At 29.8% G+C, this 27,399-nt stretch overlaps 1 protein-coding gene across 4 annotated transcripts in view; it reads right to left on the bottom strand.

Annotated features, from left to right (window-relative positions):
• mwh (multiple wing hairs) overlaps positions 1-27,399 on the bottom strand; it is a 428,096-nt gene that overhangs the window by 10,491 nt on the left and 390,206 nt on the right. For all 4 annotated transcript variants that reach the window (XM_075375789.1, XM_075375788.1, XM_075375787.1 and 1 more), the window contains exons 4-6: positions 6,044-6,323; positions 3,913-4,176; positions 1,409-1,573 (exon numbers count right to left, since the gene is read on the bottom strand). In XM_075375789.1, coding sequence (XP_075231904.1) covers positions 1,409-1,573; positions 3,913-4,176; positions 6,044-6,323 — 709 coding nt within the window. The remainder of the gene's footprint in view (positions 1-1,408; positions 1,574-3,912; positions 4,177-6,043; positions 6,324-27,399) is intronic.

Raw genomic sequence — 27,399 nt, 5'->3', positions numbered from 1 at the left:
ATATTTTTTGGTCATTTTCTTTGGATTGCCTCACGGTAATGGCATATTGATTTACTAAATAATACTGCTTGTTACTATGGAAAGTTGTGGTAAGAATTCATAATGATTGATATCAATGTAAACAATAAGGAAAACCTAAACATTCAACGAAACTCAGTGTGCTTGATCTTGATTCTGCAAAAGGTTTTCAGCTTCCATTGAGATAATTAAATCTTCAGTTCAGTATCATAACCATATATCAACATCATATTACATCCATGTTTCATCAACTGTTATGACAAATTTAAATCATTATGATTTCATCAACAGTTTTAGCAAACAATTTTTCTGCGATATTGCTTTTGTTAAAAATTCAAGAGTTTGGAAAAGTTTTGGTGTTAATCATTTCATTTACAAAATTTTTTTACATAAGCCATGAACAAATTTTCTAATGGTGATTCTCTTCAGCAACTTTTCTAATAGTGATTCAATGATTAGTGTTCTTTATTTTATTGATATTTTCATTGGTTGTTGATAGTTTTGTTGTTAGAATGTATCCTTTTGTAGTTTTTAATGTCTTCATGGCCGGCCTTCTTGAAGTCATGAAAACTATTTATATAACAGTTTGTATAACTCATAAATGGTTGGTGTCAACATAAAATCCTCAGAAAAAGCCTTCTCTAACATCTTCAATTTTTCATTACACTTTACTCCCTTTTTAATGTAAAAGTTTAATCCAATTCCTTCGTTCTGTCACTTTCAGAAAAATAAATTGCAACTTGTAAAAAAGTATGTCCTAATTACTCTGTTACCAAATTTCGAACAAAGCACCTAACGTAGCTGAAAATATTGATTATAAATATTACAGCCATTGCAGGAAAAAAGACAATTCAATTGAAAAGACAGCATCAGAATTAAAAAATAGCTCATTAATTTTTATCAACTTATATATAAAAAGTGTAATAAAACATACATTTAACATCTTGATATTTAATCAGAATAATTTCTGCCACAGAATATATAATCACGCAAGAAAGATTGTAGCTTATTTTATATTGTTAATGTATTCACAAAATTCCCCAAAATGTAAAATAATTATCTCTTATTTCATTGTTGATAAAGAGAAAGTGAAATTTAGGATAATTATTCTATAACTGTTCATCAAATTACTGTTACATGACTGGTGGTTTCATTAAATATTTACATACTACACTGCAGAGGGTAATTGCAGTTTACAGTAATATCTTGTTCTGGACCCAGGAATATTGTTTGTTATATTAATAAATTAAACATTAATGAAAACAATATATCAATATTTTAGGTGATTTAAAGTTATATTTAATCAAATAAGTCTAAGAAAATAAGCGAGAAAAATTTGACAATGAAGGTAATTTTTATAAAAACTATAAAAGTGATTTTGATTTCTAACCTGTACTCTTCGCTCTAATAGTGTAACTTTTTCCTTCAGAGCATTAATCTCACGAGTTGATTTATCAGCCTTTGATTTCAATTCATTGATGCTAATAAAATTTTTATTCCAACGATTTAATTCGGCATGAACCAAATCAGCGGAGGGAGCTTTTGAAGGAATTGTCTGGAAAATAAAATTTAAGCTGTATTTGATTAATCTTTTCTGTTATTCCCTCCCATTTTTTTTTTTTTAGCCAATTCACTCATATTTGCATGAAATTTAATTATCAATGTCATTGTTTGTGGAGAAACGCATTTTTAATTGTAGAAATCAACTTATAAATATAATCTAACCAAACTTAACCTATGCTCACTAACCTTGACAATAAACAGTAATGTTTCGGTTATTTAAATAATAAATAATTGCAATAGTTACTGAAAGATGACATGATGTGGACTAATCGAACTGATAAGTAATCAATGTAATATTTTGAATCGTAACTATGCAGTAATCCATAATTTCTAAACGATGCCAGGGTCTTTTCTGTGATTCCCTCAAATATAAAAAGTGCATTTCTCCACTGAAATTGACATTGATAATTAAATTTCATGCAAATATGAGTGAAATGGATAAAAAAGAGTGGGGGGAATAACAGGAAAGTACCAATTATCTTTATAACATAATAAAAATATTATAAGTATAAACAAATAAGTTTATGTATTAAACACTACACTTGCTAGTAGCAGGAGTTTTTATCTACTGAAAATCTGGGTGCCTGTCTTCTCAGAATAATTCTGTGTTCTCCAAAAAACATCAAACTTTTTTTGGGACAGTTTTACATCTGTAAAAAAAATTCATAAATAATATTTTTAATTCATAACTAGTGATTTTCATTGATAATTTCTTTATCATGAAATCTGGAAAAGTAATGGAAGTGAAAAAAATGTATATTTTCATGATTCACTTTCTTTTCAATATACTAAGTCAACATGGTGAGTTATGTCTGAAAAGAAGCAATTCACCAATAATATTTTGTGTACATAATCATTGAGCAGCAAAGTCACTGCACACTTTCAAAAATGTTTACAGTAGATTAAAACACATCTTTGTCACACTACATTGCTGTTATGATGTTTGTTGGTTACGGGGTTATGGAGGCTAGAACAGTCAGTATCACATAATTAGGCTCTTCTGCTATCAGTATTACTTATGGTGGGTGTTCTTTGTTAATTAAATTTTTTCCCACATTTTTACCCAGAAAACTCTAAAGCAACTGAATTCTCCAAGAGTTTGATGTGAGCTAACTGATATATAGATTAAGTGAGGTCTGGGTATTCACTAGATAGAACGAGTTCTACCTAGATAACAGAGGAACGATTTTAACTAATTAAAAAATCAGGGATTTAAAAACTAAAATTAAATCTGGCTTACTGATTTAAAACATAAAATTAAAGATTTATGCTCTCAATTTCAGAATAATCTTTTATCTTTATTCAGTTTTAGACATGACAACCTTCAATCAGCTCTGAAATCTTCTGTTAAACAATTCTGCATAAGACAAAGGTATCAATGAAAGTGATAGGGTGGAAGTTGTAACCTTTCATGCTTGTACCTAAAGGCAAACAAAAACCACCAGTTTTTACATAATTATATTTTACCTGATTCAAGTAAGAAGTACAATGAACTAGTGAATGGTAATACTTTTTCAGTTTATACTATTTTACATGAATGTGATAAGGAAAGAAGATTGACTGTCACATAATCTTTGCTTATTCTTTATTCCACACTGTAAGATGGGATCTGGTGATGTTTTATTATTTTCAGTCAATGTTCTCATGTTTAATCTCTAGTAATGATCTGAGGTTACTTTGTAAATTTTATTAACATTGAATTCATAGTAGTAAAACTGCAATTCAAGATTTACGTTTTAGATTAGGATTTCTTAAAGTGTTTTGAAGAATTAATCAAAGAAATCATGGATCATTAAATGAAATCATGAAATCATTAATCAAGGAAGTCAGGTTAACGTTTTAACATATTATTGTACTGTATTGTTCGTAATCCACTGATTCAATGTTGTATTTCTATTGCTTCAACATTTATTAATATCCTTTGTCTACATAAATTCTTTGTGTTCATAAGTCACTTTATGTTTATTTCATCATCCTCATTAAAATATCTTTCATAAAAATTTGTAAAAAGTCATAAAATAAATAAATCCTGTTCTCAACAAAAAGGATATAACACAAATAAGTGAATAAAAGAAATTTCTTTATACGTGAGTTTCCTGGAAAAAACCTTTCTTTAGTAAGTATAAATTTCATGAAATTATTACTATTATTATTTTTAAAGGTGACCTTAATAATCTTTGTTAAAGATGTTTTTCAGTAGTAAAGCTTATAAATACTGTACACAATAAATATGAAATAAATAAAAATTAAATGAAGCTAGAAGGAAATCTGGGAACAATGACTTAAAAAATCTGTTAAAAAATGTAAATAAAAAAAGATACTTTAAAATACCTTAGCAATAGTTTCATGATTAAATCCGGCTTGATCCAGTTCTGCTTGTATGTAAAATTTATGTTGATCAGATGGTGCGGTTTCACAAAATGTATTAATAAACCTTAGACCAGCAGCAACGAGTTCAGCATGAGCACCGCACATCATTCCTACAAGGAATCGAAATCGTACTGGTTCACCAAACCTAAGCCGCATTGTAGATATTGCATCTGATACAGGTCCATGACCTTTACCTTCTGGTTGCTCACATGTTTTTGTTAGTAACTGAAAAAAAAGGCCATGTAATTATTTTGCACAACCAATAATAACTGAACTTTTACATATTAATAACTAAGTAATAAAACACAACATTATATTATGTTTAGTGTTATATTATCAACTTAATAGTTTGAATTAGTGAAGTAAATTGAAGAATTAAGCAAGATTCTTGGCCAAAAAATTACATCCAACTGATATAGCATCTAAAGATTTTTGGTGTTTGCAGTCAGAGTGAGTTTTCAAGATACAAAAATCTGCTGTGATCATTTTTCTAGCACCCTATAAGTATGAATCATACAAACTTTCTGTCATTTCCTGTTTAGCTTCTGGTAATTACCTTTCATTTAATACTTCAGAGGATGAATGAGGATGATATGTATGATTGTAAATGAAGTGTGGTCTTGTAGAGTCTCAGTTCGACCATTCCTGAGATGTGTGGTTAATTGAATCCACGATCTAATATTCAAATCTGTGTAAAAATAACTGACTTTACTAGGACTTGACTGCTGGAACTCTTGACTTCCAAATCAGCTGATTTGCGAAGACGCGTTCACCACTATACCAACCAGGTGGGTTGAATCATACAGACTGATATTAAAAATGTTAACTTATCCTTGTTTAATATATATTTTACTTAGATCACTTTAGTCGGTTATTATCCAAGTCTCTTCAATACGACTATTTGGGCCTTACAGTCCTTCCAGTACTTTTTCATTCGTTCTGATCTTTGTGCCCTTTCTGCTGTTGAAAATGTTCGTGTGGTGAATTTTTTCTTGTGAGTGTGAAATGAATGTTTTTTGTTCTTGAGTTTCTTGTTTAATTTTATCTTATCTGTGATGTCTTTGTTGGAAGGCCAATTTCATTCAGATCCTCTCTTATTTCCCTGATCCATCTGCATCTTGTCTTGGTGTTTTTCGAGTCAAGATTGTACAGTACTAGCTGCTTCGGAAGTCTTGAATCTTGCATCCTCATGATATGTCCAAAGAATCCTAGTCTCCTCTTCTGCATGATATCAGTGATGGATTCTAACTCTTTATACATGACTTGTTTGTTTCTTCTTATTTAGATTGAGGTTTTTTCATTTAGGTTGTCTGTTATTATTTCTCTGATGTATTTAAACTGGGTTACCATTTATTTTTACTTTTTTAATCATGATGGTTTATGGGGGGATAATTTCTGTTCTTTAAATGATATATATATATATATATATCAACTGTGTACTGTAATTATTAATTACAAATTATTAACTACATAATTATATAATAATTTTATATTAAGAATATAGGAATAGTGAGCCTTGGATGTTAGATATCAAGCTGAAATATACAGCAAGAAAATACAATGAAATGCTATTCTGAAACAGTCATTCTGTGTCGCTTGCACCAGGGACACATCTCTTCTTTTTAATTAGCATCACTTGTCATTTTACAGACAGTAATACAACACCCAGATTTGCTGTAATCAGATAATCTATAGCCATCATCCTGCACACAGAGTTAAAAATCTACCAAAGTTCAGAGAAAAAGTATTTCACCATTCAAAATTGTTTTAAATATCTATGTATGAAAACTCAGTTTAAAGTGAATTCTGATTATTGTCTACACAGCACTACATGTCAGTGACCAATGAAGTCGAGATACATAAATCTCATTGTTACAATAGTTAGACAAAAATTTATAAATCGCAAAGTACATAAAATAATACAAAATTATATGGTATTGGTTGCTAACAATGAATCGGATCTTTATTGTTAATTTAGATTAAATTATTAATTCTGATAATTGAAATTAGATTTCAATTTTAAGATCAAAAATAAAATTTGTAGCAAACAATTCATTTAAGTATAACAAATGAATAAACTATAATTAATCACCTCAAGAGCCAGTATCCTAGATTTATTAACATTGCTCATTATACAAACAGCGATAGTAAATAATCCAGCGGGTGAGGAAGCAAGTCTTCGTGGTGCATCTTGGCATCTCAAACAACTTTTAAGACATTGTAAACATGAATGTTCATCCACAAGTGCACGTCTTAAAATAGGTGGTGGAATTTTTCCTTGATGTGATGCTTGATTTAATTGGACGCTCCGAAGTAATTCTAATAGAAGTGTTACTCCATCCACTGGATCACCAACAAATTCTTGGACAAAACTAGAAAAAAAAGAAGATTTTATTTATTTAAATACTTTATTTTATTTATTTTTTAACCAAATAACATAATATACATTTAATTACATTAAACATAATGTAATAATTACATTTGCAACAATCTATCATACAGCTCGGTTAAATTGAACGTGAATAAAAACAAGAACTAACGATGTAATGAATAATTGCTGAATATTGGGTCATAAACAACCATCAACCAACAACACCCATTGTTGTGATTAACTCCTCAACATCAATCAATTGTTAAAAAGGTATTTTAAATACTATATTTATTTGTGCATTTTGGCCACGTTTCTTGTAAATATTTGTTAAAAAATTGCTTACTGAAAGGGATCAGTCTGGAATAGAAAAAAAAAAACGACATTATATGTTTTTAAAGTCTACAGAGAAAAGGATTTCATTGAGAAAATCAATAATGATAATGATGTAGTCACTACCAATAACTCATTACGTACAGATTTCTACTGTCTATTCAAGTGCAGCTGTCATGTATTAATAAGAACAGCCAGCCATTTATTTAAAACTTATAACTAATGTGAATAATTATTGATTCATGCTAATAGGTTGTAAACCATGAAGTTACGTTTGACTTCTGCTATAAAGAAACTGAACCTTATGTAATCTTTTATATCGGCTGCCCATTTCTAGTTATGATAATTCAGTTGTGGGCTATTCATTTGATTGTTAGGCTCGTCATTCACTGTTGATTAATTACCTGCGATCAAAATAAACCACTAAACTCAAAGGATAATAAAAGTGTATGAGGCCTAGGTCACAGTAACCAGTAAGTTTCAGCTTAGTAACTTAGTTCAAATAAATAATTCCAATTTGAGAGCAACATGGATGGAGACCAGATAAGTGAAGCAGTTTTGACTGAAAGTAACACAAGATGGTTTCCTACACTAAAAAATTGAATCATAGTGAGCCATTTGGGGCTTGTTGGGTAATAAGCGCTTTGATTGTGAAGTTAAAGAGGTGATGGAAAGAAATATATTTGGAAAGAAATATTAAATATATTTGGAAACTAGATATCTTATCTTCACGAGAAATGCAAAACAGAAAAAATCTCATATACAATTCTTTATAGACGATAGCAGTAACTTTTTTATTTTTCCACCAACATTGAATCATAAAAAATGGTACTTGTATTGGCCACTGTAAGGCCATAAAGGAGTGTATTTATCGTAATTATAACGGAAAAATATGACAGGAAAATTTCCTGCTTGTTGTAAAATTTAATTCTGTATGTAAAGAAAACTAACGTATAGTTTCATATTTATTCTTCGATTTTTGACACTGTTTAACTCTCTTAAGCTTGTTTAATCGATGAATGGTTTCATATTTTGTTCATAATGAGTTATGTTTTAAAAGCAATCGAAATGTTTTTCTTACATTTTCAATAAACACTATTTACTATCTAACTAATTATTATGTTTCGATTACTGTTAAATGATAGATTGTAATTCAATAACGAAGAAATTTTTTTTATAGTAGTGTTTTACTAATAACTAATTTACTTATACAGATTTCCCACAAAGAAACAGGGAAAATTTCATTATGTGTTCTACTGTTAATTCTGTCTATTTTTTTTTCTTCTGCTTTTGCTTCAATAAAAAAACGATTTTTAACAGTTTTTATTTACCTTTTATTGTGTATTTACATTAATTTTCTCAGAATTAAATTCTCCACAAGTCATATCACTAAATCTTCCGCATTTATTAGTCATTTAACAAAGCTATTGTACTACAAACCTAAAAAAAAATACCTATTTTTCGACACTGAATTTTGTGTTTTACATCAGATATCTTAAAAACTAATGAAGTTACAGTTCTGACATCTGTTTTATCCTATTTCCCAGCTCAAGTTATGTAAGAGACTTACAACTTTACTCCTTAATTTAGATACCAAAAGTTACAGAAGGGCTTCTTTTATTAAAGAGCTGAAATCCGGGCGAAATCTTTCGTTAACCGTAACGAGGAGTTTTCAGACGCTATGTTTATATGAAATTTTTTCATTATTTTCACCAGAAGAACATGTCTTGAAAGTTTCTCCGTTTCTTTGTGGGATATTGTGTTTTAGAAAAAAACTTAAAATTTATCCCTTATTATTTAAGAAACAAAACTGACATTACTTGTTAAACTTGAACTATTAGTAAAAGCTAAAATTAAATTTATATTTAGAATTACTCATTCAAAGAAACTGAAGCATAATAAGGCATTTTCTCGTAAGCCGAAGTATTGTACGAGTTATACGAAAACAGTTCCGTAGTCTGGTTTGATGTAGATGATATTGTTATTTTTTAAGAATAATTTATCATTCTTTTTAGGAAACATCACTCATTAATGAATATGAAGACAAGGATAATTAACATTTTTAATTTTCTAAGTATAGACGCGTACACAATTCATAAATACATAATAATGAGGCAGATAATGATCTGACAGTCCATTATTTGTAACTGAAAAACTCGTTTTGATTTTTTGAGGGAGCCCCAAAAAATAAAATTACACTTTGTAAAGAGAATGTATTTGTAGGCAGAATAAATAATTAATAATGAGGTCAAGCTAGCTGTGCAAACTTTCCGCTCGATGGGTGCCGTGCTTGTTAACGTCGATCAAAAACTCATTCAATTGACTATTTCTTGAGAATGTTTAAACGCGATCCCACTGAGTTTCTATGATATTTTATAACAGTGGATGAAACATGGATTAAGTATTATATGTCAGAGGTCGAATACCGATTCAAAAACTAGGTGGAAGCAGATGGAAGTGCCACCAATAAAAGCGGTTCCATCTGCAGGAAAAATCATGGTTACGGTCTTTTGGGATTCTCGACTGATGATGGACCTGTAAAAAGGTAGGACTATTATCGGGGAGTATATACTCCACTACTAGACCGATGGAAAGGTGCTGTTAGGATTAAACGTCCTAATCTGGTCAAAAAGGAAGTGCTTTTTCACTAGAGAATGAGCCTGCACACGTTTAATAGTCGTTGCTGTAAAATTTCATGACCTAAGCTTTCGAAGCTTCCACACGGGTTGTATTCGTCGGATTAGCTCCCAGAGATTATTTCCCAAACTTGAAGAAATGACTCGCTGAACGAAAATCCACTTCAAATGATGAGGTCGAAATTGAAAAAACCGCTTATTTTGCAGAGTTGGTCAAATCGCATGATACTGAGGGTATTAAAAAGTTGGAAAAGGGTTGGTTTAAAAGTATTAAATTGTAAGGTGACCATGTTGAAAAATAGAAATAAACGTTTTTTAAAATTTTGTGTTTTTTCTTTGTCAAACCGAGAACGTTTAGAACGACCTTCGTACAGAAGGAATTTATTTGTTTGTCAGAATTAAAAAGAAATTGCTTTCTAAAGGATTTATTTACAGTTTTATGTGTTTTAATTTTTCTATTGTAAGTTTGCATAAAGACGATACTCGAAAAAAATATGCTCTGTACAATGGATAGAAAAATTTCAATATTTATAGATTTCAATAAAATATTAATATCAAATTTTCACTTGCACTAGAATATCATTAAAAATACCCATAAATATCGGTATAAGAGTCCTTTTCAAAATACAGTGAAAAAAAAATCTTTTCTAATTTTTAATTTTTTAAGGCAATTGTAGTATTTGTTGTAGACAAACTTAATAACTAATGTTGATGTAATTTTACAAAGGTTATGTCATTAAACATTAAACGAAAATATTGGAATATATATGGAATAACTTCCATAAATGTATATGGAATAAAAAGGAAGGGGAAAAAATTCCAACGGCAACTTGTTTTGTTGAACGTGAAACTAAAAAAGTACTTTATTTTTATTTTCTTAATATGTACGTTGCGATCTGTTCAACTACTGAACAATAAGCAATCCCCCACGGCCGAGGATGAGGATATGTATGACATGTAGTCTTGTACAGACTTAGGTCAACCATTCCTGAGACATATGGTTAGTTGAATTCCCCCCCCCCAAAAAAAAACAACAAAAACACACACACACACACACACACAAATGCTCACAGAAACTACTCACGTCTTACTTTATTATTATTTATTTTTGCTTTATTTATTTTTATACTTTATTATTATTAAATTATTAAATTTTTTTTTGATTGAGATATGTAGATGTTAAAATAAAACTATTTAAAGGACAACTCTAAACGGAAAGATCAATAAACAATGTTGAAAGTATAACAAAATTAACTGTAGGTATCGTATAAATTCTGGCGTATATTTATTTAATACTACATAGTTTAACTTCTCTAAAATTCTAAGCAAAAAAAAAAAAAAAATTACGGGAAGATAAATTCCGGGTTGATTGTAGAAAACGATTAACAAACCTAATCTATATACCAAACATATCTGTATAATTTTATTTTAAGATTTATAAAATAAATAAACGAACGAAAGAGAAAAAAAAGTAAATATACAACTTAATTTGGAAATTTTTGAAACTGGAATTTATAAACAATTACTTTGTAGTTGTGTTGATCAGTAAGAATTTTTGTTTTATAATAAATAAGTTTTTACACTTGTTTATTTACAAGTTTGAATACTTTTATAGAAGGATAAATTTGCTGGTGAAGAAGAAAGAAAGGAAAAGGAAGTAGAAAAATGGTGGGGATAAAAAAGAGAGCGGTTCATCAAATTGACCTGTTGCAGGATCACGGACAGCTTACGGGGGAAAATATGAGTATACAGCAAAGAACTGATACACATGGAAGTGAAGAATGTGAACAAAGCGATAACTAAAATAAGATAACGAATGAGTTAGCGATGGGACGTAGTATATATAAATATATAGTTAGTGACTCTGTAAGGACGATATCCGATTGTTCTCTTGCTGTTAAAGCAATTACGTATGAATAACTACTAACAATCCAAAAGCCCTGAAACTATTGCAAAATCACCGATTTTAAACGTAAAAATAGACCTCCTTGATAGCAGATATCAAGCCTGTCATTAACCGATATAAATGCCTTAATCAGTCTTAAAAACCGTTCTATCTCGGCTTAAAATGTTTTAGCAAGAAGTATCTACTTCGTTATCAGGTAAGTCCTGGTTTTTTTTAAAAATTATTAAAGTAGAATTACCCATACTAACAACCTTATTTCGATCTTTAAAATTTAACAATTAAGTATTATATAAAATACAAATAACCAATTTAATTCTGCGTTAATAACTTTCAAAAATAAGTAAAATAAAATGTTTACGGAATTAACTAACTAGCGATGTACAAAATGATGTTCAGTTCTAATTAACTTGAACGTACAGTATTTATAAACTACACAAGCACACATGAAAAAGAACAAAAATTTGTATTTTTGTTCTTTTTCAGCGTTGCGCGTTTGTGTGTCTTTTGTAGACACACACACACGCGCAACGCTCAGTATTATTTAATGATAAAATTGTGAATCAATTCTTAACTACAGAACCAATGTTAATACATTGTACTAATGTAAAATTATACGAGGTACGGATCAGAAAATAAGTTACACTTTGTAACAAACACATATTTATAAGACAATTATTTATTTTATTGAACAATAAACTACATATTTTTATCTACTTTTCGAAATAATCACCAAGTTTTTCTAAACACTTTTCATATTTTGTAACAATTTTTTTCAGCTCCACCTCAAAAAATTTCATCCAGTTTCCTTAAACCATTTAAGGACCGGTTCCTTCAGTTCATCATCATTAACGAAACGCTCTCCTCCCAGATCTCGCTTGAGAGGACGAAACAGGTGGTAGTCGCAGGGTGCTAGGTCAGGGATGTACGACGGATGAGATTACACTTCCCGCTTGAATTTCTGCAGTAACTCTTGTCACATAAGTTGAATGAGGAGTAGCGTTGTCGTGAAGAAAAACGACCACATCGCTCAATCTTCCGGGTCTTCGATCTTTAATGGCTTTACGCAATTTTTTTTTAATCTCACAGTAAGATTCGGCATTGATTGTTTTTCTTCGAGGCATAAATTCATTGTAAACAATTCTCTCAGAATCGACAAAAGACTCAGCATAACCTTTCGAACATGTGGGGATGTTTTCACTTTTTTTGGCTGCGGCGAATTTTTGTTTCTCCATTCCATGTGATGCTCGTTTAGTCTCAGGAGCGTAATGAAGCACCCAACTCTCATCCCCTGTAATGATTTGTTTCAAAACTGTGAATCAGTCCAAACGTTAAAGAAAAGCAGATGCAAAAAGTTGATGTGGTTGTCGGGCAAGAGATGTGGCACCCATCGTGCACACATCTTACGGTAACCAAGACGATCGTGAATAAACGCAAACACACTACCATAACTGATGTTAAGTTCACTTACAATCTCTCTAATTTTAATGCGCTGGTTACTCAAGATCATTTCATTCACCCATCGTTCCGCGTTACCCATCCTGTTTGCAGTTGAAGGACGCCCAACACGCAGTTCATCACTCACATTTGTTCTTCCGTTTCTGAACATCTGGCACCATTTTGTGATCATGGGGCGTGACATTACATTCTTACCGTATACCTCAACAATTTCACAACAGTTGTAACTTTTTGCCTACAAAAATTGGACTACTGAATGCACTTCTATGCTGGACGAAACCTCTAGAGGTCACGCCATATTAACAACGACACTACATGCGTACTGAATGTTGTGCAATATTGCTGCTGGAGGAGAGTGAAAACAACAAAACAACCAGTACTGCCACGACAAGACATTAATATGTCCCTTTCAGTTCAAGAACATGGCAAGGGTGTAACTTACTTTTTGATCCACATCTCGTACAATGAAAAAATTAGTTTATGTTTCTTTTTGTCTAATCGGCCATTATTTCCGATGAAATTAAAATCTTTTAATAGTAATCATAGGTCAATTTAATTCTAATTTAAATTCAGGCTGTATAACATTTCAAAAGTTTACCGAAGTATGTCTTTCCTTCTTGTCCATAAAGACTTTTCTTCTTTTGATCTGACCTCTGTGGATCACTAACACATAGATCAGACTTCTTTCTTTTTCAAAAACTCTTCATCCTTTCATTCGTCGTTCTTTTCATCTCATCACTCCATTTTCCTTTCTCTTCTGCTCAACTGGAAATTCAGAATCATCTATAATTTTTCTGTGAAAGTTTTTCTGCTTAGAATTCTGCTTTTTAATATATAGAGTATTTTAAAATCCTTTTCTGTTTCTTTAAAGTGGCTTACTTTTCTTTTTGTTGAAAATTAAAAAATTAGTCTAATTAATTAATCTGCTCCAATTCATTCTACACAGGTTACGGTAAAATTTTAATCTTCTTTTCCGCATTGTATATTCTATTTTTTCAAAATCTTTATAACTTTCTTCTGTTTTTTCATAATTTATAAGTGTTATTTTCATATATTTTTTGATCGTGTGTATTTTCTTAAAATTCTTTTTTTTCTCGAAAAATTGTTGTAACTCTCTGCCTCCGTGTAGAATTTTCGGAAGTATTACTCTCTTGTAACGTTTCAGTTTTATATTTTTGGAAAGGGATTTCTTGTTACATATATCGTTTGTTAAATGTTATATTATTTCCATTTTCTTTTTTCCCTGTTTTATGTTATAATTTCCCCAAGACATTTAAATTTTTGGACTCTTTTAAGTTTTGACACCTAAGTAACCCAAAAAAGCAGGATGGAAATTTTCCGGATGTTAGTATTCGTATGTACGTGTTGGCCTCTAAATCACTTTATGTATATCCAAAACTACTGAACCGATTTTGATCAAATTTTGGCCGGATTACTTTTATATAAGGGGCAATGATGCCATTAAATCCTCAACTTAAAAGGTCAAGTGGTGAGGGTGTAGAGAAAAGTCACCCTCAGTATTTCGTGATTTCGGCTAATTACGGTAATATTTTTCTCGGGTATACTTGTTAACAATTAAAAAAAAAACTAATAATATTTGCAAAAAAGTTTTGCAAAATCGCAACCTCACCCAAAAAATGCTGTTATAGTCATCTGTTATGTTGTGACGTCACAGGTGAGCGGTAGAATTAAATAAATTAATAATATTTAAAGTGTAAAAGAGTTACTCGATCTGGTTGGGTCTCGAACGCGATCGCCCGGTTGACTCGGTACCTGACGTGTTACGCCTTGCTGCTACACCATTCTGCCGAGCGTACAAGCGAAATTTGTTCTAAGTTGTAAAATAACATTAGTTTAATGAGCGCCGACCGTCGCCTCTAGTACCGCCACACCCGTGCGAATTAAATACGGTATGCGAGCATTAGTTAGAATCATTGAATTAAATAAACGAAAAAATATTATATTTAAACAAAATGATAAATATTTAAAATTAAGTTGTGTGTGTAAGCCGTGAATCAGAAACAACCCAGTGTTGTCAGGTTTTTTTATTTTTAACATTATTTTTATATATATATACAACTTAAATAAGAATATAAATTAATTTTCATAAAATTTTCAATAACTTTTACTTAATATATATTTCGATAATTTTTTTCATTTTTCTATTATTGATATTCTGTTTACGAAAGAGCAGCATACATATAATTTTTCAAACACCGGTTACAATAAAAATATTTTTTTTAGAAGTCGTTTATAATCTATATTTAAAAAAATTTTTTAAATGTAAAAATAAAAAAATAAAATATAACACTTATTGAAATACAAAATAATCCAATATATAAAATAAAATTAAGTATTAAATAAATTATTATAATTACATAATTTGGTACTATATGCAAAAGGGAGAAGAATCCTTGCCAAACGGTAGCAAATCCAACGAATCCAATTAATCAGTTTTAGTCGTAATGAAAAAAAAAAAAAAAAACGGCAACGGGTTGCACAAATTTTCCGGCTTTGTCCTTGACAGATTTTCATGTCAAATATATTAATAACTTAATTATGTAATGTTTAAAGTACAATTAAGAAAAAAATTAAAATGTTCAGTATAAACATTTGGGTCCGATTTGACCCAAATGCTTTCTTTTGTTTCGACACCCGGGATCATAATAGCTTGACGTGAGCAACAGCCACTGATCACTTATGTAACTGGATAGAGGATCCTTATGGCGTAAAATACAATTAAGTGTTCAATATTGAAGCATACTCCTACACCTCAGAATGAGTGCCTGAGAATAAATAAAACCATTGTACGCTTGCGCACTATAATCATGATTAAAACGTGGTTTTATCCCTACTCTTACACTTACCTGTGCGCATGCGCCGTTTCATTTTATTTAGGTCTAGCTACTCATTTGGTGGCGCTAGTTTATGCTTCAAATTTTACCAATTCCAATCTATGGGATCCTCTCTTCAGATATATAGAGATCAGCGACAACAGCCTAACGCAGATGCTGTCTGACGGAGAATGCGTAAACTAAACTTAATTGTTTTTGCTTCAAGATTACCCACAAAGTACTAAAGTGCTGCAAAATAAAAACTATATTCGTTCTTGAAGCCCCTAGTTCTTTTTCAAACACTCGGAATTTGGCATTTATCGCCTACATAGTTAAAAAATATATAATTTTTTTTGTATTATATTTAGAAAATCTGTTTTATTGTTTAGGTTTTACATGAACTTTTCTAAAGATTTCATTACTAGTTTTTCATAGTATAAAACTACATGACGATCTGCTGCTTGTGTTTTCCAGCCTGTTCCGTCAATTCGCCTTAAAGTAAGTTTTGAGAACGTAAGTTCTCTTGTAGTAGGTTTTGAGAACGTTTTATTAATTATGTAGCAAAGTTCATGCTTTATTTACTTGTGTGACATTTATGCATATATTTTCTATTTATTAAAAACAAATTTGTATATATATTTTATATTTCATTTTAATACGTGAGAAATTACAAAATTCCTTGGCATACTTTGTATGAAAACTCTCTATTTCTAATATTATTTATATAAAACGAGGTTATCGGAAAAATAACTATTGCATTGATTTTATTTTTAGCGACACAGTATGGTACCAATACGCGTATAAAGAAAAAAGAAAAGATGAGATAAACACTATACATAAAAGATGACCGGGCGAAACTAATTTGAAGAAAATAGATCATTAAATGATCTGAAAAGCATACGGAACAAGAAAACTTTCCAATAAAAATTTCTCTAACTCATTCAGTAAAATAAATCAGGAATAGTTGTAAGAAATAAATAGTTATTTTTTATTTTTTTTTTACTGTTACACCTTCTATTATTATTATTAAAATGAATGTAAAATTAAAAAAAATATTGAATTTTTCACATCTTATTTTTACATGAAGATAACAATCAATATAGGTTAACTGGACAAGCTTGAAGACAGAAATCAGATTACTTTCTCTGTAACCGGGAGAAAAAATCAATTCATTCATAACTAAAAAATTGTTTATGATATCGAAAAATCACAAACGATCTTTTCAATAAGATTAAATGTGTTATGGGTATGTAATTTAGATCAGTCACGGTAGATAATTTATTTCATCCATCGATAATACAAAGTAACACGTCTCGTTGTAGATATACTTTTTCTCAGTACGATGTTAAGAATTTTATGAGTATTATAAAAATTAAAAAAAAATGTAAGAAAAAATTTTAAAACACCACTCTTAAACGCACTAAAAGGTAAAAAATAATTTTTGGACGGTATCTCAGAATGGATCTGACAAGTTTTGATGGTGATATCTAAGATTACGTGAAAGTCATAGCTACAAAATAAAAATTTGATGTTTTTGCCAATTTTTTCGTATGCGTGATGTATAAAGTATGCGTATGTATTTCGTATGCGTGGCCTAAAGAGTGGGTAGCTCATGTCAAAGTTGCTCTCCACTCTTTAGGCCATTCATTACGCATAAAAAAAAAGGCAAAAACATCAAATTTTTAATTTGAAGCTAAGACTTTCACATAATCTTACATATCATCATCAAAGCTTGTCAAATCCATTCTGAAATACTGTTCAAAAATTAGTCTTTACCTTTTAGTGCGTTTAATTTAAGAGAAGCATTTAACAATTTTTTTATATATTTTTTATTTTCCACTTTTTAATTCACTGAAATGTTGTGACACCGAAATTTATGCCTCACGTTTTTTTACCGACTTCGAAGAAAAGTACGATATTACTTTCGGTCGCACGTTGAGATTGACGGGGAGTGAAATTGAATTTTCTTTACGTTTTGAGGTATGAGAAGTATGAAGATACAATCATTTAAAATGTAATTTCCTTATATATAAAATTCGTGGCTCGAACTCTTCAAAACTACTTGTTTCAATTTCATTGAAACTTAGACATGTTGTAATAGTAGTATACGTATACGAATTTGAATATGTGAAAAATTTGATGAAGATTGTTAGAGTCGTTCTTCACTTGTACTCAATTTAAGGTAGACAACAGACAACATAACCTCAATTTGAGGTATTTTTTCAGTCGCATGGGAGGATTCGGAAGTGAAAATGAAATTTCTTTATGTTTTTGGATTTTCTTTACGTTGTTTGCTACAATACATAATCAAAATAACCTCAAATTGAAGTTATGTTGACTAAACTCAAATTGAGGTTATGTGCTGGCCTCCGTGGCGCGAATGGTAGCGTCTCGGCCTTTCATCCGGAGGTATCGGGTTCAAATCCCAGTCAGGTATGGCATTTTCACACACGCTACAAATTATTCATCTCATCCTCTGAAACAGTACCTAACGGTGATCCCGGAGGTTAAGCAAGAAAAAATTGAGGTTATGTTGATTAACTTCAAAATGAGGTTATGTTGACTTTGTATTTATGTATTTTTCATACGCGCTTATTGAGTGAGTAACAGTGGTGAATGAGTTTAAATTTGATGCTTGTATGTAGGATCTACTCGTTTATCGAACGTTTGCAGTGCGTACTCTGAAAATCAGTGCGTTTTTGACTGCGAAATAGTGAGGACATCGGAAACGAAAAGTTGATTTTCTTATGCAGAACTGCGCAATAGTTTTCTTTTGTTTAATTTCATAGAATTCAAGTTAGAATGAAACTTTGTAAAGAAAATCTATAAATTGAAAAGAAAAAAAACAGTTTGGGAAAAGGGAAAAGGTTTTTGTAGCAGTGTAATCAAATATTGGTGTTTTAGAACATGTTAAAAACAATATTAATTTGTTGATGATTTTTTCAAAAAAATAATTAAAAATAATGAAAAACCATTGAATTTTTCGAATTTCTTTTTAACAAATACATAAATACAGAATGTACTCAAATAAGTTTCTTTAGAGCATCCTAAATCGCTATTTATCTGCGGTTATTTTAAATATTTAGTATTTCACATATTTACTTAAGTAGTTTATAATATGGTTATTAGAATGGTTAATATGCACTTTACTCAGTTATATTTATTATTTTATAATTAATTGTGAATTTTGTGATGCTGCTCTTAACTACGGTTTAACTTCCAGGCAAATACTGGGGGAGAAACTGATATGCATACTCGTATATCCGTGGAGTAAGATATATTCTCGTTCGTTCGTCATCTATATGTACGATTATAATAAAATATTTGTTTGTAATATTTGTTATTTGTTTGTTAGTTATAATATTACTATAAGTTAATAAAATTTATATACAATGGATTTTGAAAACAGAAATCTAAGGTACAATAAAAAAAATCTCTTAAGCAAAATTATTTATTTAGTTTGGAATAAATAAGAAAAAATTTATTTTATAATCAAAATAAACTTATCAGAGATATACCAAAGATTTTTTAAACTTTTAACTTTTTTCTTTCCCATAAAAAAAGGATATGCACCTTTTTTCCTAATTTATTCCTTTTTTATTTCCTAATTTTTTAAACTCTCATAAGTTTAAAAAATAATTTAGTTTGGAATAAATAAGAAAAAAATTATTTTATAATCAAAATAAACTTATCAGAGATATACCAAAGATTTTTTTGGTTGCTTGGGTTTATTTGTTGTATGTGCGCATATCTTTATTTTAGCTGCTATTGGCGCAGAGCGGACCAATGGTGGTGCGCCAGGCGGCTGTGCGCAGCACACGAACGATTCATTCGTTCGAAAGATTTATACTTTGATTCGAACGATTTATTTAAAATTATATTTGTGTTTTAGGGATAAAAAAGGAAATCATTGGGGTTAGAGCTGTGTTAAAAAGTCACAACTCAAGAAATAGCTAAAAATGTTCAAGATTTTGAAGCTTTTTGTTTTAAAAGTTTTTGTTAGTACGCTAAATTCATGAATGTTATTTAATTACAACTGGCAAAAAAACTTAACAAAATCATGTGTAATGAAACATAAACCGTGTAACATTTTCGCGGCGGAGCGTAGGCCCGCCTTTTTCTTATTGTATTATAACTGAAACTTTTATTATCAAGGATATATTAAATTTTGTCAAAGAAAACTATTTTAATTAATTATAATGTACTACTTTTAACAGATCATTCATAATAATTTTAAATATAATTTATAGATAGAAACACTTCTAAACAAAATTTCACAATTAATTCAAAGTTAAAGTTATTAATCTATGAAAAATTAAATTGAATTTGTGATAATCTATGCCTCGTAAGCTTTAATTTGTTTTAATATTTTTGTACCAGTAGTTCGGTTAATAACATCTAAACATATAAATTTCTTATTTTATAAGAATATAATAAATAATTTACGTTTTTGCACTATGATACTTTAACAAAAAAATATCCAAGTAAAATTTATCTGTCGAAATCAATGACATTATTTTTTTCAAGTTAAAAGTAAGTATAAATATGGGAATTAATAATTAATGATGTCACGTACGCATTAAATACATCACAGCTTACTTAATATTATATCGACTAAAAAGGAAATCTTCTAAGGACTTTTCTAAGGAAAATAAAATAAAAAAAAAACTAAAATTCTGCATACCTTTAATCGGTTCAAATTATATGGTGACATCAATTTCTCAGAAAACGCGTTTCCAGCTGTTGGTTTTGCTGTTTTACAAGCTTTACATATTTTTCAATCATAATGTAATTTAGATAGAGTAAAACAAAAATTATTATGAAAATACTGCATTACACCATATGTCCGAGCCCCTATGCAAAAATTTGTAGAAAAATATTTTATAAGAAAGAATTCTTAGTTTTATAATACTAGTGTACCCTGAAATGCTGTGCTATTGTAAAATTTAAGTGTACAGTCATTCCTATATATAACAAACATCTCATGCCAGGCTAACAAATATATAGAACTAATAACGTGTAAGCACTCCCGGGACAAATAATAATAGATTGTGAAATTTTAACCAAAATCGGTGAAGTATTTTTTGAGTTATTAGGACACACATAAACGAAGATTATCATTTATTTATATAGATTTCTAAAATATTCAATTATACCCCCACTAAATTAATCGGTAGTAAGGAAAACATATATAAATGATGACGGGATCGTAACACCGCTTTCCCAACATTGCCTTCACTTAATTCAAATTTTTCCTCTATAAAGAATTTACTTCCTTCCGGGTTCAAGCAAAATTAATCAATGTTTAATGATTAATTCACTGGATAAGCTTCGTAACCTGATCGGTAAAACGGTATAAAAATATTGTAGTTTATGAAAAATCCCAAGCCTCCTCCGAATTCAACCCGAGACTTACCGGATGAAACATCAAGGCGTGATGAAACATCATTACAAATCAGAAATCTTTTTTTCTGAAATCTGTATGACCATTCGAAAGGTTATCGTTAAAAATACCTTTAAAAGTACCATTTTGCTCAAATCTCCATCCAAAGATCTAATATGTCAAGTAGTATTTCGTTTAATCTGTCATCCTCCGCTGTCATTCCAAATATATTATGTTTTCATTTTTCCTGTTTAGCCTCCGGTAATTACCTTTCAGATAATACTTTCAGAGGATGAATGAGGATGATATGTATGAGTGTAAATGAAGTGTAGTCTTGTACAGTCTCAGTTCGACCATTCCTGAAATGTGTGGTTAATTGAAACCCAACCACCAAAGAACACCGATATCCACGATATAGTATTCAAATCCGTATAAAAATAAGTGACTTTACTAGGACTTGTACGCTGGAACTCTCGACTTCCAAATCAGCTGATTTGGGAAGACGCGTTCACCACTAGACCAAGCCGGTGGGTTAAATATATTATGTCTGTCAGTTTTTTGTTTTTATTTCGAGCAGTAAATATACAATATTGTTTTCTCTGTAATTTCATTTGAAAATATATTTAAAGACTTTGAATATTTATGACTGTGGTAGAAATACATGCCAAAAAAAAATAAAAACACGAAAACTGCTTCCTTATATCGAAACGAAAACCTTTCAAGAATGAAGAACAGACATTCAGAAGGTTCTTTAAACTTTATTTGTTTTTTAAAAATTTCTTATTAATTTATTCCGGAAGTCTTTGTATTCAAAATCGTATGAAATACGCTAGTTTTAAATTAATATTTTTTAATATCACTAAATAATCTATTTTTTGTTTATAACGGAACAATAAAGAACAAATGAAAAAATTTATTTTAAAAGAATATCAGTAATGGTAACACCTAATATCTTAAAAACGTGATTCTTAATTAACCTTAGTTCTAGAAAAGTAGGACTGTCGTAGCCGCTGACGATCTGACGTTGAGACATCACATCTGTCGGTTATCCAACAATTTCTGCGAAATAATTTCTCCTGTTTGAAATCATATTCTCTACAGAACTTCCAACGCGAAGGCCATCCTCTCTATTGGTAATGATTCAATTAAAAAAAAAAAAGTTATATAAGTATTATATTTATCTTTAGGATGAAAATAATAAAAAGCAATACCGATATTAAGAAAATAAAGCCATATAAAAAACATGCAACAGAAAAAAAAAAGGTTAACGAACTAAATAAGCAATATTATTATATCAGAATCTGTTGACTAGAATATGTTTGCGTTAAAACTATAAAAAGTAATTCTACGGTATAATATAAAAGAATAAGTAAATAGTTATTTCTTTCTGTAAAAATGGATAGTTAGAATTAAAAAAAAGGAAGGAAACAAGAAAGGTAAGAAAGAAAAATGATAAAAGACAGGTATTTACATTGTCGAGTTGTATCCTGCTAAACATGTCATCCTGTCTAACCGACCGAACAACTAACTATAAATATTTACTTCGACGATACTAAACGCATTATAAAATCTTTGCACAGGCCGGTCTGCAGCATAATAATTCGTTTCCAAGTTGAAAGATCATTTTTAAATTATTTTTTTTGATGGTCTGATCCAATTTCGGTTTTAAAATTTGAAACAAAAAGATGAAAGAAAAATTAAAACAAAAAACAGTTTCATCGATTACTAGTTGCCACGTGTTGACTCCTCTCTATCTGAAATCTTTAAAAAAAATTTAAAAGTATGCTTATTAACTAATAAAATTTTTTCTGGCTGTCTTTGCGTAATTTTAAAACTTTTTTTGTTGTTTTCTTTTCTTTTTTTTTAATTTGTAACATAACAAATAGCTGTCAGATCATTGTTTGGATCCCATAAGTATGAATCATAGAGACCGATGTTTGGATAATTCATAAATAAATCTTTCATAAAAACTAATTTTCTTTAAAAGAATAACAATATAAACCTCTGCCAAATCATGCAACAGAACTGTTTTCGTATAGCTCAACATAATAATTTGCCTTATAAGAAAAGAGTCTTACTATACTTGCGTTACCATTTTTGACACGCCGAAGGATTTAAATAAAAATTTATTTCTAAAAATTCTTAATTTGAAAAACGGCTAACAATCGCATAATTTTGTTGAACCCCCCTCACGTCAAAACTGGGGAAAAAAAATGATAAACTATTAAAGTAAGATAATTAAAATAAAATATTTAAATTTATTTTTTTTTTTACCAACTTTTCACATAAAAGTACAGAATTATTTTCGGTCGCTCGGTGGGATTGAGGAATGATATCGAATTTTCTTTATGTTTGAGGTATGAGGAGTACGAAAATACCAGTCACTTAAAATATGATTACCTTATAAATACATATATATGCCTATGTATAAAATATTTGGCTCGAAAATCCCTACTAATTAATTTCATTAAAATTTAGATACGCTACAGTAGTGTATATGAAGGTTTGCATGTGAAACTTTGATGTAGACTGGTTGAGTGGATATTGAGTTATGCTCAATTTAAGGTCGACAACAGACAATATAACCATAATTTGAGGTTATGTTAACTTTATATTAGTGTATTACTTCCTTGTACGAAGTAAAGGAAGTATTGTGATCGCGAAAAATTTCGGTATTCAGATTTCAACGGAAATATCCATTTTGACCATCCCCGAATCCATTTTGACTACTTTCGGCCTGACGTCTTTACGTACGTACGTATCTTGCAAAAATAATTACCCGTAGGATGTTGAAAGTTTGGATTTCGGACTGTTGCAATATTTAGTTGTGAACGTCCCCTTTTGACTGCTATTGATTGAACCAAAAGTGTCCAAAAAAGCCCAAAATCCAAACAAATGTGGATTTTGGACTTTTTCTTAATTTCAGTAATAAGCCCTCATTGAGTGCTTTTTAACAATATATCATAAGCGGTACTTATTTTCATTGGTTCCAGAGTTACAACCAAATAAAATTTTAATTAATAAAATATTTGGCTCTAGCGGAAGGCACATCGGTTCGAATCAGACTTCATTTCCTTTTTTTTAACTTAAATATATTGATTTATTAATAATTATCAACCTTTGATTGTAAAATTAAAATTACAATAAATAATAATTCAATAATAACAACAAAAAAAGAAGGAAAATATGAAAAAATATCAGAAGTTATTAATGAAATAAAATTTTATGTACTTTTAATTTCAAAAAATGTGCATATGTTATTTAATAACCGTACAAGTAAGTCATGTGGTGTCCACAACGGAAATGATGAAACATCCGATAATTCGTTTTTGTTTTCATTTTATTACATCATAATAATTAAAAAAAAAATAGTATTAGATAGATATAAGACTTATATTTATTTAAAGAGTAATAAAAGAACTTCTACTCTATTCTGATATTTTAAGTAAGATGAATTAATAATTGTATAAATATTTGATGTTCATAACTAATATTTTACCAATTGTGTAACTGTCCATTTTATTAAAGAATTGAAGTATTAAAGTATCTCACTTTCAAATGAAATAAGTTTAAATGAAGTGCAGCAAAAAATTTTAGTTTATAATTTATTTAATAGGCGTACAAGGAAGTAATGCGGTGTCCACATCAGATTTTTTTCTTTTTTTTGAAATCGGATGGATGGTTTTATTTTCCATATGCCTTCAAACTTGGGTGTATACAATTTCTGCGCCGTCAGTAGTTGATTTTTTCAATTCACGTTTTAGAATGTAGTTTGATTTTTAAAATGTAGTTTTGATGTACTTAGAATGTTGTTTGATATGAATAAAAAAATTTAAAAGGAAAAATTATTTACAATTCGGCGTAAAATTATTTAATAATTTTTAAAATTCCTAAAACCGTTACGGGGCTTTTTAAATAAAATGAACACGCAATTCTCACCCATACCTGCTAAAATGGCGCCGACGTAACAAATATGAATGGGCTCAGCAAATTTCTGAAAGTAGATTTCATTCCTCAATGAGTATAAAATAAGAAATAATTTCCGAGATAAAATACTTTTTTCTTTACCAGTTATTGAACTACCAAAACACACGATTTACGGATAAAATCGTTAAGATTTTTCAATTGTCCGTAGTTTTGTAATCAACGGGCGAATTATGTAATCTTACCTCGGTTTCAAGTTATTTTTTTATTCTTCTCAACTCATCCGTAACGATGAAATAAAAAACAAAAACAAAAATATTACTAACGCTACTTTATTAATAGACTTCAATGAAAGGAGGAAGTTTTCGATTCGACTCGAATGGATTTTTTTACGTTAGTTAAAGCTTTATTCTTTATCAACAAATGGACCGATTTCGATAATTCTTTAATAAAAAAAAAATTACAGTATAAATTGTAAAAGAAGCTCCTACGGTAGGTAGGTAGTCCCGTTCTACGTAACTTAAGCGGAAGATTTTTTTAAAATGGAAAATTACATCGATACGTAAACGATTTATACGTATTTTATTTTGTTACCATCAACGTTGTTTTGAACTACAAGATTATAGTATAATCATATATAACCTGAGTTATAAAATTCAAAACACTTCAGTAAGATTTAAAAAATTATTCGAAAAATTACAAATAAAAAATTTTTTGCATTCAGAAAACTTAATTGAAGGTAATAGTCTTTTTATACTTAGTTTCTCTGCGTTTTTTTGTTATTTTAAGAAGACGAAGTTTTTCACCTTTGCATTTACTGCCATTGGTTTTTTTAAACGGGTACATTTTTGACGACTACCCTAATTTTAAATCAAAATCAACATCAAAATAACTAACACAAAATAAACATTAAAAACTAATAAAAGCTATTTTTAAAAAAACCATGTAAAATAACAAAAGAAGCCGACCAGTTTGTATAACTCTGGCTATCAAAGCTTCGTTTTGCACAAATTTCTACTGAGGAGGAAAGTTAAGTGTAGCCTATAAATGCAAAACATTATTTTTCTCTTGAGTAAAATTTTGATATACAGAATCCACGATTACAAATTTTAACCAAAATTAAATGTAATCAATAACACATGTTCAGAAATCATTGTACGGAATTTTATAAAAACATGCTAATTCAGTCGGAATATATAAAGTTAAACAATAATTGACGAATAAATGTAAAAAAAAAAAAATTACGCAGTTCTGCGCAAGAAGACCGACTACTTTTCGTTTATTTTATTTTGGATTTAATATTTCCTTTTAATTTGGTTTAATATTGCTAACAATAGATACATCCTGACCGAAGTAGGGAAAGACTCCTGCCTTGTGACGATCCCGGTCGCCACACCACCCCCTTCGTTCATAGCTCTGATGGGATTTACCGGTGGTCATCTTTTAAACCCTCTAAATTTGATAACGCAACGCAAAGGTCAAGATGACCTCTGTCATCCTGACCTCTGTCAGGATGCCACTAATGCAAATGCCTCGGCAGACATTTCCATCGGTGTATTTATAAAACTTAGCATCGTTTTCGTATGATCTCTTCCTACCACGACCACCTAACATAACTTACAACCTTCAAATATCAAATTAACCGATTAGCGAAAGCGCGATCTCTGAGCCTTCCTCTAACACCGAAGGTTTCACATAAAAACTCTTCCTACATCTAACTTCAATTGGACTATGCATTTGATACTTTAAACACCAAAAATACTATTTTTATACCCAGAAAACTAACTACCGCAGATAAAGAAATGTCAACGTTCCAACCTTTTTTTTATTTGGTTTAATATTGCTAATAGATTCCGCAGATAAAAAACGTCAACGTTCCATCTTATAGCATCATAAAGAACAACACTTTTAACTTGCCCCGCTCAGATATGTTCGATCTTAAGTTACGTAAAACTCAAAAATGATTCAACCAATTTTCATCAAATTTTCACATTCACAAATTCAGATTACTACAGCACATCTAAATTCAATGAAATTGATTTAGTAGTTTTGGAGACTTTTGAGATATAAAATTTTATAAATTGACTTATAAAAATATATAAAGGAAACCGCAATTTATGTGAATGGTATTTTCTACTATTCCAACCTGAAAACGTAAAGAAAATTCATTTCTATCTCCCACTTTCATAATGCGAATGAAAACAATAAATAGTCTATGGCACTTTTCTTTGAAAAATCGGTAAAAATTAGGCTGAGTATTCTCCAACCAAGAACGAAATTGACCGATACCTAACCGAAATGACATACTAATTTAACTAATACAAGAAAGATTTTGAGTCCAGAAACGATAAAAAAAGGATTTTTGACTTTACAAATTCCGATTAGGAATTTGAATAAAACTAAACATCATCATTAGAAAAACCTTAGCTACTTTATAGGTAGGTTAATTATGGGAAAAAATTTATCTACCCTTTGAGATAGCGATCTTTGAGGACAGTAACTTCCAGTCTCCTTTACCGATTGTGATAAAAATTAAATGATATCGGTGCCTCCCGTATACATAAATTAACGTGCGAAATTTCATCGAAATCGTTTAAATCTAGTCTAGA

The sequence above is a fragment of the Lycorma delicatula genome, chromosome 9 (genome assembly GCF_047948215.1).
Source record: "Lycorma delicatula isolate Av1 chromosome 9, ASM4794821v1, whole genome shotgun sequence".
NCBI lineage: Eukaryota > Metazoa > Arthropoda > Insecta > Hemiptera > Fulgoridae > Lycorma > Lycorma delicatula.
This window is presented reverse-complemented; position numbering and strand designations above follow the sequence as displayed.